At 39.2% G+C, this 13,155-nt stretch overlaps 1 protein-coding gene across 1 annotated transcript; it reads left to right on the top strand.

The window, feature by feature from the left end:
- The first annotated feature begins 30 nt into the window (after window positions 1–30).
- Window positions 31–8,956, top strand: MPHOSPH9 (M-phase phosphoprotein 9). Its single transcript, XM_080558885.1, has 5 exons — window positions 31–211; window positions 1,993–2,125; window positions 2,919–3,069; window positions 4,432–4,521; window positions 7,575–8,956. Exons 2-5 carry the CDS (start codon window positions 2,019–2,021, stop codon window positions 8,097–8,099), a joined length of 873 nt encoding a protein of 290 aa, XP_080415011.1. The 5' UTR covers window positions 31–211; window positions 1,993–2,018; the 3' UTR covers window positions 8,100–8,956.
- The last annotated feature ends 4,199 nt before the right edge of the window (window positions 8,957–13,155 follow it).

Genomic DNA, 13,155 nt, shown 5'->3' with positions numbered 1-13,155 from the left:
GCGGCGCGCGTCCTTCTCCGCCGAGCCAATCGCGGAGGGAGGCGCGGCCTGGCGGCCGGCCAAGCTAGCCAATCAGCGAGCGGAACCCCGGCGGGCGCTCCCTCCGCCCCTCCCGCGTTCGAACAGCGACCGCCAATCGGCGGCGACGGGGCGGGGCCAGGCCTGGCTGTCCCTTAACGGCCGCCGAGGGAGGCCGCCGCCGGCCATGCGGGTAAGGGCCGGGCCCAGCCCCGGGAGCACCCGGCGGGGCCGCAGCCCCCAGCGCCGCCAGGCCGCCCGCAGCGCCCCGCCCCTTTTTCCTAGCTGAGCGGCAGCTCCGCCGGCCAATCGCGAGCCGCGGCGCTGTCAACAGGAGCGCGAGGGCGCGGGCGGCCAATGGGAGCGCGGAGGGGGCGGGGCTATGGCGCGAGGAGGGGCGGGGCCGAGGCGCGGTAAGGGGGCGCCGAGGGGCTGCGGCTGCGCGCGGGGCCGGGGGCGAAGGGCGGGAACCTGAGGGGGTGCCGCGATCGTGAGGGGACCCTGAGGGGGCGCCGGGGGCCTGAGGGGGCTGCGGAGCCCTGAGGGGGAATCTCGGCCCCGGGCGATGCCGGTGGCTGCCAGAGCCCCCCCCCCCTTGGCACCCAGCTGCTCTCGGGGTGCCTCTGCCGCCTCATAACCTTCAGCTCTTCGGGACTCTGCGCCGTTATAAAAATAATAAAGCTTTTTTTCTCTTCCCCCCCGCCCCCCCGCTTTATTTCCAAAATCGCTCTCAGAGGGGCGTGTGTCTCTGGGTAACTTCCTTCCAGTTTGCCCCCTTATCAGCCATACCCAAGGGAAACCGCTGGAGAAGCCACCTGGAGAACGTGCTAAAGCCCCTGGCTCCAGGGAAACGGGGAGAAGGCAGTGGTTGTCCATCCATTTAATTCGTGTAGAAATGAGTTTTTATATTTCAAAGCTATTCTCTGTGAGATACGTCTCTAGATACTTACAAATAATTAAAGTTTAAACCTGCGTGTCCTTGTGAGCCCTGTGAGGAATGGTCACGCTTTGGAGGCACTAGGCTGCCGCGAGGCAACAAGGATTTATTCCTGGTGTTGTCACAGACCGCCAGGGTGACATTTATTTCTTAATGCCTCTTTTTGTTCTCCATCTGCAAGATGATCATAAGGTTTTTCTGCAGTGGTAGAGCTTAGGGTGAATTCGCTAGGGCATAGAAGATGCTGAAATAAGCACTGTAGGAAAAGTGAATAACCAACGTGTTTCAAAGCCTTTTTCTCGATGGAAGTACAGATACTGGAAGCATGTTTTTATGCTGCTGTTCTTGTAAACTGCTGCTTTCAGTGCTGTAAGTCCATCGCTCAAGCGTTTTGTATGCATGTGTTTTATTTGTGGTGTTTTTAACTGTGATTCCTGTTTGACATCTTTTCTTTTTTACCAATTAACAATGAAGTGAATTATCTCAAACCAGTTCTGATGCATTTTTGAATCAACATTCTGCAGTAATAATAAAACACGTGTTCGCGTAACTGTGTGGTAGAACTGGTCAGCTGCAGCCTAGCTCAGCTCTTGGTTTTGTTTCTGAGGAGTGTGTTCGGTGCAGTGCAGGCACAGAGCCCCCTTCCGCAGATGTAAATGCAGTGACAATAGGCCCGTTCTTTAATTGTGCTTCACACAAGTCTCAAAAATGGACTGTGGAATCCCAGATTTTAAACATGTAAACACCACAACTTTGCTGTACTGGGATTCAAAGACCCCCTTATGTCCCAGCCTCGATGTGTGATGGGGATTTCTTTCTGAGTTAGAGGAGCTGCGGCAAGTACAATGCTGACCAGCTAGCAGCTATTTGCAGGCATAGCGCAGGGCAGGAGGAGAGGTTGGGTTTGGACTGCCACCGTTTCCTGGGGTGGTTTGGCTGAAAAAATTGCTGCTTTAATCAAATTCTGTTTCTTCAAACAACAAAGTCCAATGGCTTTTTGAAATAGGAGGGTGATGCTTAATTCTTTATGTTTGCAGGGTCACTTCATACTGGGACGTAAGATATGGAAAACCATGACTTGGTGAATGCTGTGCAAGAAATCCCTTCAGCTTCTGTGGACTCTGATGTCAGAAATACCCACAGCTCTGTTTGCAATTTGAATTGTAACAGGTAAATGATACGTTGAAGGAATTACTAACAAATGCTTCTGTTATTTTTGTTTTTCATAGGTGGTATGCTTGATATAACGTTGTTACCAAGGTGAAGTAATATGTAATATTCTAATATATTTTAGTTTTCTTTACAATTGCAGGTAAAATGTTTAATGAGAAGCCTTAATGAAAGAAATGTTAAAATCTTCCTTAAACTTTATAACTTCCGTTGCCTTGTGCAACTTAGAATGGGGAGGGAATTGTTTTTCTTTTCAATGTCTAAGCTATATTCAATGAATAAGAAGGGCAAATATGGACTAATGGCCCACGTGTCAGATTAGGAGAAGTTCTTCGTTGACTTGCTGAGATAAGAATTACAAGTCGCTTACTGCGTGTGCAGCTTCTCAAAATGAGGCAGTAGTCTTGAATTTTGTAACTTGTTTCTCAGAAGCTTCTATCTGTAAACTTAGAACCTTAGAGTCTATGAAGAAGCATATAGATTTGATGAAAAGCTGTCTTTATTGACATTTGTACTAGTGAGCAATAACATTTGTGCTGATTATGCCGTCTGTCTTGGAAAGCTCCTGTGTTTAAATGGTATGTAAGATAACACTGTAGATTCTGTGACACTTTCTTGAAAAATAACCTCATTCTTATGGAAGTCGCTTTTTTCAGCATGATCAGGGTCACAATGTAAATTAAGCATATAATTCTTTTAAGATTGTATAGGGTCTGTAGTATATTATTTTGGCCACTATGTTGGACAGGTGGCACAATAAATAATTGAAATGTTTTTCCTCACGTTTCGCCAGAAGTTCCTCGTCCAATCCCAATGGAGTTTCTGGTTACTCAGGGAATAGCAGGTCCTCATTAATACCTGGTTCCATTGAGCTGCTTTCCTCCTTCGTGCGAGATATCCAGAACGTTGGAAATGCTGACTCAGAAATTGTGAAGAACTGTGAGGTATTTGATATTCATGTTTATATAAAAGAAGAAAAAAATATTATTGTATCAGCTTTGCATTTTATAAGACGGATCTAGTGATAGTACAGTTTAGCAGTAAGAGATTAAATACATCTTTGTTCTTTGTGATGGGACAAATGCTTTTACAGTGCTGTGAGCTAATCATGTGGATGGATTTTGTCGCGATTTCATCTTCGCTTTTTATGTATGAGTGTTCTACAATTACAATACTGGCGTGAATGTTTTTTTCAGTGTTAAGATAGAGATTGCAAATTTTTAAACTGAAAATTTTAAACCTCTAAAACTGCAGCACGTCAAGATGAAGTCTGAAGAGATCCTAGAAAGTAGTTGTTTTTTCTTCTTTTAAAAATGGCTCTGTTTCAGTTGCATCATTTATTTATTCTGTTTGTAAAGAGGTGTAGATTATTAGTTTGTTTTCAGATTTAAAACAACACACAAACCATTATCTTGGTGCAATGAGCTGATTCTCACAATCCCTTTTTTCCTTTTTAAAAAAAAATTATATTTTATCATTATTTTTAGTCTGTAGGGAACATCAAGTTTCCACACCATGGGCTGGTTCTTGCAGAATTTTTGAGCTTTCTGGCTGCTCTCCAATAAAATGTCTTCTGACAGATGCTTAATTTGGTGCTCTTTAACAGCTCCAAGAAAAGAGTGTAGATATCTGCATTTAGGCACGTGTTTTATGTCCTGTGTCCTAGGCATCAAATACCAGGCTCCATAAACATTAGCATAAAACTAGTTATAAAAATTCAGAGTTTACCACACGTTAGGAACACTATATATTTATTTATTATATTTTAGTTTTCACTAAACAGTTGTGCATCTTTTTCTTTGGCTGAATTGTCGAAAGGAAGATTTTCTGTGTTGGAGCAAGTGGTTCACTGGACGTGAGGATACTTAATTATCAATTTTAAGATTGCCTGGATCTTATTGAACTGAAACCTGCATTTCCAAACTTCAACTGTATTTTTCTGCCAGCTGTGTTTTCTTTTAAGTTATTATTATTTTTTTTTTAAATAGAATAACTCACTTCCCTTGTTCATTTTTTTAAAAGCCAAGCTTAATTTTAGGGACATACTATCTTTTTGTGTAGAAGGGTCTTTTTTTTTTCTTTTTTTTTTTTTTCTCCAGTGAATATGTCTATCGTGAATAGTTTGCTGTGATTGATGTGACAGGCGTCTGCATGTATTGCGGGGTGCACAACCAGAGGGATGTTATGAAAAATTTGTAATATGTCAATGCCTAAGTATAAGATTGCAAAGCCATTATGTAACTAGAATAAAAGGTAAGAGATTCAATATGAGTATGCCTTAATTATTTTACTTTGTGATTTAATAGACAAGGTGGCTGCAGTTATTGAGACTGGTAGAAAAGCAATGCCAGGAACAAATAGTTGCCCAGCAAGAACAGTTCCACCATCAAATCCAAGTGAGTAATGATTTGTTCATGTGGGTGGGTTAGGTTAAATGTTTCTTTTTCTTTCTTTCTTTCCCAACTGCCATGCAAAACAGCACACTACAGTGTTGGGAACTCTTAGTCTTTTTTTTTTCCCTCCCTTCCATTCCTGTAAGTGTACTGGGCCTGACAATTCAGGCAGTCGGTTACTGGGACTGGACTGGCAATTTACAGGGTGCATATTTGAGATAGCCTTGGCAAATTAAACAAGTAACTGGTAGGAACCGTTTCAGAGGTGAAGATTCTTGGATTATTTGTTTTCAGGTGTTTATTGTCAAAAAGGTTGGCTCAGAATGCCTGAATGATAATTGGACTTTGTCCAATTATTGGACAAGCTGTTTTATGTTATCTGTTAGACTGTATCATTTCTAATATTGAAACAATGCAGTTTTCTTTTCATCAGAAAATGTTGCGCAACTTGTGGTTCCCTAGTCAGTACATAGCACAGGAAGACGTTCACTGTAATAGCTGAACACCTCTTTCACCCTTTGGTTAAACAGTCTCCTTTCTAAGGAAGAAAGATGGCTCACACGAAGATTCACATTTTTGCTGAAGTGTATTTATCCATTAAACCAGAAGAAATGTATATGTATGTATAAAAGACAGTATACTCTAACTATGTAATACCTAATGTCTTCATCATTTTGGTTGCTGTTTTTCCCTTCCCTTTCCTGATGCCCTCTACACTAGTAGTAACCAACAGTTCCTGAACTGAATTAACAAGAGGTACTGTCCTTTTATCCTATCTCCTGTTTCTCCCCCTCCACCTTTCTTTCTTTTCTCTCCCATCTTGTTGCTTTTGTCCCACCGGTGTTTCCTTATCCTCGTATTTCTTTTCCTCTTACTGTACTGGTTTGATTCACTTGTTGCTAGTGGTAGTCTTGACTAATCCATTGTGTTGCCTTTGCTGTTTTTTTGTCTTTATTAATAGGAAAGGCTACCTCTGGAAGAGTTTAGTTCGTGATATCAGCAGGGACTTAACTAACTGCATGAACTGCCTCACTAAATGTAAAAATCAATGGCTGTAACATATTTTCAGTTGTATGAATGCATTAGGTAAACCAGATGGAACTATTCCAAACTTCAACTGGTAGGCTAGTGAATTTTCTAAAACACAGGGGATTCAACATGTTCTAATAATAATAAATATAAAACCCCAATTTAATAACCTACTATTTGGGGGTAGAAAAGCAAGATGCTGCTTTAGCATTGACTCTGGCTCTGAGATAAGACTTGCTCTATGCTGTGTTTCAAGACCAACTGTGCTTATGAAAATATATCGTCATACCAAAATATGAGTCAAAAAACCTTGAGTTCATTTTGGAATTACGCTGGGGTCAGCCCTCAGCTGGTGCAAATTATACAGTAAAATACAAGTGTGCTAATGACATCCTGTCACCAACTGTGTATCATCCTAAAATCAGGATTTATTGAAGAAGATTTAAAAACATAAGAAACCTACCTATAATCCCAAAACTCTATACAAATTTCTTAAATTTCATTTTCCTAGGCCTTTTCTTCTCTTGAAACTATTTGTGACTCTGCAAGGAGAAGTAGAAGTACTGTTTAATTAGAATAATAGTCTTTCACCTTTCCTGCAAAGTACTATTGACGAAGATTAAATGCCAGCAGGGAATCTGATCAGTTTTTTTCCCCCACAACTCTGTTTCTTCCCTTTTATTCTCCCTTCCCTACCTTCTTCAACAGAGTTGAGTCACAGAATTAAATCCTAAACTACTGCTTTGGTCATGATTCAAATCACCAAAAACTTTGTTATTGCAGAAACGTCATCCCTGTTTGTTTTTTTTTTAATAGAAAGAGTGACCTGAAATTCAGTTGTTAATTGTTTTGCAAGTTTGTAGAACATACAAGGCTTGATTCTGACTAGCATTACACGTAGGTTCCTTTAGAATTAAGCCTTTTTAAAAAAAATTCTCACTTTGAAAGAACGGATGAGTTTTGATCAATTTGTGCTTTGCACCTGCTATTCGTATGTGAGTAATGTACTGTAGCTCTGTGAATAAAGCAGTACTAGAGTTTCATGTTCTTAAAATTATTGAAAGTCGAGTTTTTTTTTTTCCAGGGAGAAATTGGTTTGAAATGTGTTCTTGAAAGCTACCATATACTCTGGTCTTGTAATGTGTAATAGGAGCTGTGCGCCCACAGAGAGTTCAGTAACTGCAGTACTGCTCTGTGGAAGTGCAGCTCCCTGGCCAAAGGGCACAGCCGTGGGCACTAGCGTGAAGTCTTTTCATAGCTCTGGACAGAAAAATTAGTTATTTCGGTATACTAGCACACTACTAAACAATTTAGTATAGTGGATGAGTTTATATACATATGAAATAATTCTTTGCAGGCGTTGCAGACTAAACAACCTGTTAAGTCTCTTCAAGTGACCTTGTTATAGATTTGCTCCACTCTATCATATTCCAAAAACCAATAAATCAAAATGTAAATCTTTTTATTAAATGAACTACCCAATAATGCATTACTTAAATCAGATATTTTGAAGCCACGTTTTATGTGAATAATCTTACAGAGGTACATTATTCCTATTCGTGTAACAGAGTAATGGTTTATTCTTCCATTAAAGCATCCTTACAATCTTTAAATATGTAAATCCAAATTATAAAGTCTTTTAGACTTAAATTTAGCCAAGGACTTTGTCCACTTCTAATGATATGCCTGGATAACTGGTATTTCTTTAGGTGGCTGATAGGTAACTGTAGTTCTGAAGGCATGTAGCCAATACACGCATGCATGTTTTTTTACATAATTAAATGACTACTGAGACCTGTAATTCACTGCTTGGATATAGAGTTGTTACCATTCACCTTTTACTGCTCTGCACAGTATGCATATATCTACTTTTATGCATGAGATGTGGACGCATTGAAAAATTGGAATTGTTTGAAAGAAGTACACTAATTCCCTCCCTAATAATGTGAATTGAAGATGGATCAAGATATAAATATGACTTGTAGCATGATCTCATGGGAATTCTACCGTTTGTTTTTATCCTTTAGCTGATTCAGGATGAAATAAGGCAGTTAGTGAAACTGCAGATCAGCAATTGGGGTGTTGGCAAGAGCAGAAGTTTGCCCGTGAAGGTTACAGACGCTTTTTCGTCAATAGGAAGTCAAATGGGGATGCAATCTGAAGTCTCTGAAGAAAATGAATGCATTGTCAATCAGCTTAGATCTAATGAATCAGAAACTCAGCCAAATGCATCTGATCTGTATCAGGAATGTTCTGCAAATGATGCTTCGATGAACAGTGGGTATGGCACCCTTTCTGCCTCTGAACTGAACGCTAGCAAATCTAATGACGTTATCAAGTGCACAGACTGCACGGAGAAAACTTCTCAAGGACAGGGTGATGCAGCAGTATTGCAGAGCGATGCAGCTGTAGCCAGTGTTCAAAATACAAGAGAACTTTTACCAAAAAAAATAGAGGAAAACTGCTCATCAGGAAGGAATGATATTTTAGGTTTTCCTGTTGAATGTGAACGTAAGGTAAATGAAGCGCAATGTGGGAAAAAAAACAGGTAAGTGGTAAACTTTATTATACAGTCCCCACTCCGTAAATGCCTTTTGATAACTAGAAACACATAAGAATTGAATGGAACTTCTTGATGGTAAGAACTAAAAAGACTAAAGTAAACACACGAAAATCCCCCCAAAACCTAAGGTGCTTGGTAGATAAATGTGTTTCTTTAGTCTGACGTTTCTGTGTGATGCATATTTACTTCTGCAGTGTTTATCTCTTGTAGAAGCTGATTACCAATTTTATATGACACATTTGGCTGTGATACTCAGCCTTTTTTGCCAGCTTATATGCATGTATTACAGTCATAAATTGTATCAGACAACAGCCAAATGTGTGACTTTTTCTATTTTTGTTGTTATTTTCTTTTTAGTTAATTTTTGTTGTTATTTTGCTGTGTCCAATAGGTGCATGGATCTAGTAAACTTTTTTTTTTTTTTTTTTTTTAGCTACTTTGGCTCGTCTGTAAGCCATAATAACTGACCAAACTCTGCTCTAGTCGCACAGAATTTGTCACTCTCCCTGTCAGGCTAGACTAAAGGCAGTGGCTTCATACAGCCATGAGCAATATCAGAGCTCACATGGGCAGCATGTTGCCTGTGAATCCGTGATAGTATTTTGCAGAGATAAAAACGTTCTGTCTGTTGGAAAAACGGCGAATCGTGAAAATGAACTTGCATCTTGCTAGTATGCTATGAAACAGAACCAGCTTTCTTTAGAGGATTGGTTTTGGAGATGTGTTATCTCAACATACAAGGTAGATCATAACGCCATTGATGTGCTTGTTCTCCTCCTCCTTTCTATTGAAGTTAATTTCTGTAGGAATTGTTTCTCCATTGAAAAGGGGAATATATATTTATGGTATATGTGTGTTTCTTATCGTCTAGTAAGTCTTTAACATCATGGGCACAAAAGTTGAAACAAAACCAACCCAAAAGAATAAATGCAGAAGAAGTACAAGTAACCTCTATGCAAGGAAATGAGCAAGCAAAGAAATTACCGTTGGAGAATGTAAGTTTCCTTCTAATTTAGTTTTGTTTTTTAAATTTTATTCTCGTCACTCCTGTTCTTTAGAGTTGTTCGGATTCAGTGTTTGCTTTCATACTTTGAGCATTTGAGTAGTGGTTTTTCCATTGACACATCTAAAGTTCATGTGGGCAGAGTTTACTGCTTGGATCGTTCTATAGCTATGCATACTGCTCTTTTGGCTTGTTTTATTCCTTGCCTCGTTTTTTTTGTCTTAGCTTGCCTCAGTGGCACGCGTTCTTTCCTTGTATAGATAATAGTCACATTCTCAACTAAATCATCAGGTCATGGTAACTTACTGCGTCCCATCATTTTTTAAAGCATCTTTGTTTTACAGATGTTGGTCTTCCACGTCAGCTGGTGATGTCTCTTTAGGTATACAGAATTTAATGCAAGCTGCTCCACTTTTTGCATATTGAGGCATTAGCCACTTGGTTCGGGACTAATAGTGTTTTTGTGTGTGTTTTTAGCAAACTCTTAGGCTAAAATCCAAACAAGTTTTTTTTTCTTTATTGTATTGTTTATGTAAGAATAATAATAAATTTTATGCTTGTATATGATCATGATTTGGCTAATTTGAACTACTCCAAATGCAGCTGCAGCACTGGTTACTAAAAAACAAATAACCCACACAATAAAAGTTCAAGAGAAATTTTGTATTTTTAGAACTATTTGTGGTAACGCCTATTGCCATGATTACAGAATAGGCTCAAAATGCTTCTTTTGAGAAGATTTTTTTGTGTGTGTGTGTGTGTCCCTTCCCTCCTCCCCATCCCCACAATTAAATATTTCCTTCTGTATGTTCACAAATCTGATTATTTTGGGAAGTTTAACCACGTATAACATTTTCAACCCAAAAGGACGGTATGCAACATGATTGTATGAGTAGTCATCATACATGTAACTGTGAATTTTTAGAATTACTTTGAGTATATTAATTGTCACAAGTGTCTCTATGCTATTTTAAAGGAAATAATTCCTGAAACTCTGAAAGGCTCCACCTACGAGAGAATAGGAGAGCTAGAAAATAGGAATCACTTGGTACAAGGCAGGGTCAGTTTTCTTTCCTGTGGTCACTTTGAGGGTGATCCAGAAAGGGTAATCACAGCAGTTTGGATTTGCTCTCTCTAGCCTTCTGTTGTCAGTGGAAGCATGATTGGCTAGTGGAAATCAGTGCCAGAAACACAGATTTTGAAAAAAAAAATCTGTCTTTGTGTTCCTTTGTAAGAATTCAGTTGTTGCCCCTTCACCTTCCTTTCTTCCTCCTTAGGCAGAGGAGAATACCTAGATAAAAACATTAAAAGGGACAGAATAGCCTTGAGGTAATACCCTACATAATTCAAAAAGTTGTGCTTTAGTTCTAAACTCCATTTTTTTTTAGCTGAGGGGTTGCCTAGAAAGTTTGGAGTGAAGGGAAGGAGGAAGTTTGGAGTGAAGAGAAGGAGGATATGTAGTATCTTACACGGGGGTATGTAGTATCTTGTCTATCTGAGATGGTAGACAATGTTACCTCCTGACCTGAGGCATAACAGCTGAATATAAGAAATTCCAGTCTTAGGATGAGGAAAGAGTAACACTATCGGTAAGGCATCATCCCTCTATATACTCGCACCTTTTAAGGAGCAGGAAAGTTTAGATGACTGTCCAAAATGTGTATTTTTATAATACCTCATCTAAAAAATGCTCTGTAAGTGGACTGGCACATGAATTAGAAACTACCAGTATCATTTAATTATATGGCATATCTTGGTTTCCCTTCTGGCTTTGATTGCCCTGAATATAAATTGTATAGTTTCGGATCACCGTCACCATAACTAACTTTAATCCGTTTGTGTGAAAAGGCTAACAGCATTTACGTACAGTTTTTTAAAATTAGACTCTCAATTTTTTTTCTTGCCTTGCAGTTTTTGTTATAAGTTTGTGTTCTCTTTTTAATTTTAGACAAACTCTGCTGATGCTGTTTTGCCACCTTACACTTTTTACCTCAATCAACCAACTGAAAGCCCAAATTCCTTAGTGTCCGAAGCTTCAGGTATTGTTAATATCTTCTCCTTAAATTTCCTTTTCTGTTGATTTCTATTTTTAGAACTTACTAGAACATACCTCCAATACTTCTGGGGAGGTACGGAGGGCATAAGCACAGAAAAGCTGTTAATTTTTGATACAGTATAATTCTGCGGCTCTTAGTCTTGTTTCAAACTGATGGTGGCTCCTGTGCATCACTGCTGGCAGATGCAGGACTTTGGGCAATTTTATTTTTCTTCAAATTTCTCAGTACTTCAAGGCTGAGCTTTGTATTTAAAACTGTTTCATAATGTAATTACTGCTAAAATCATGGTAGGGGATGAAATGACCTTTTAAAATATTAGCACCACTGATGGTTTAGTGATCACAGGAGTGCATGGTAATAGAAGCAGAATTCCTGTAAGTCAAAGGAATGATTCAGTAGTTCTGTGAATAAACAAGAACAAAATCATGCAGTGTGTAATGTTGGGATTAATTTTTTTTTTTTTTTATGTTGGGGTGCGTCTGCGCGAAGGGGGTTGTTTTTTGTTTTAGTGTGGTTTTGCTTCTGTTCTTTCCGGGGGAGCTTTGTGTGGTTTTGTTGTTACAGTTTTATTGGGTGTTTTATTTATTTATTTATTTTTCGTCAAAGCCAAACAACTAATTTATGTGTTTTGATCGTAACATAGTGGATCCACTTCAGTAATAAACAGGGATACGGAGATGTAGCCCTGCAAATGATGTATATTGCTTCTACACAACCACACATAAGAAACTGAAGGGGGATAAAGACTGTTTAAATGTTCCTCTTGTGCCATCCCACAGTAGGTGGGTCCCGGTAGCCTGTCTTTTTGCATGTTATGGTGTGCTGTTGAGCACCAAACTGAAGAGTTTGTAACCTTGAGTGGCTGTCTAGAATTATTCCTTCGGCATTATAAGTTTTAAGAGCTATACTGGCATTGTTAGAAATGTGGCAGCTTATGGTAAATGAGGATATGACCTCAAACACCAAAGAGTATATATTTTCACTAATTTGCACCTTTAATTAGCGATGCTATGTGATACAATACTGATTATGTATGTTGCTTATGTTTTGCGTTGAGATTTTTGTAACTTCTGCTAACAAATACTTCAGTAAAATCCCTAAGCAATAGATGCTAATAATTAATACACTACTGTTGTTAGCTGGCAGAGTAACATCTTTCTAATGGTTTTGGGGATTCCAGCTCCATAGCTGTGAGATTGAAATTTGTAACCTTTTTTCTCCGATGATTCTTTTCATTAGGACTTTCGTACTGGAAACTAGATGAACAGGACATGTATCACTCTTTACCAGAGAACCTCAGAAGTGAATTCACTGATGTTTTCTCCACAAAAGTATCACCAGATCAGGTAAACTTTGTGCATGTTCTAAAAGATGTGTTATATTTGTCATCTTTCTCCTTTTCTACAAATGGAAAGAATCAGCCCTTCAGAAGAGAAGTTTTCCGTGAAGCCTCCTTTTGTTAGCTCACTGTCTCCTTCATTATTCATTTACCCTGGCTACCTCCACTTGGAATTTACTGACCTTCTTCTGTCATCTAAAAGAAATGGTGTAAGAGGCAAGAAGAGACTAACTAGTATATTAAAGGTGTATTTGCCTCATTAACGACAGTTCTTTAAATTGGGTGCGTTGAATAGAGCCTTTTTTTTTTCTGAACTGTTTCATTAGCCAAAAAAAAAAGTTATTTAACTGGGGATGAAGGATTGTGTTCAGAAAGACTAATGTAGCAATTTTGCCTGTTTAAGTCGTCTTCTGCTGATGAAATGAAGCTATCGTCATTGAAGGATATTTATCATAAAAGACAGAGGGAAAACAAGCAGCTGCCAGACATGAATTTTATGCCTTCTTCCCAGTCAAGTCACCCACCAGAGGTAATGTTATCTTTGTTCCACATCTCAGTTTGAAGGTATGATGGGTTTTACAGGCTGCTTTCATGTTAATCGGCACCTGCTGCCACCTCCAGTGCCATGCTGGAACAACAATTTTTG

Source organism: Anser brachyrhynchus (assembly GCF_964034855.1).
Source record: "Anser brachyrhynchus genome assembly, chromosome: 17".
Taxonomy (NCBI): Eukaryota; Metazoa; Chordata; class Aves; order Anseriformes; family Anatidae; genus Anser; species Anser brachyrhynchus.
The sequence above is the reverse complement of the archived record's forward strand: the minus strand, read 5'-3'. Positions and strand labels throughout refer to the sequence as shown.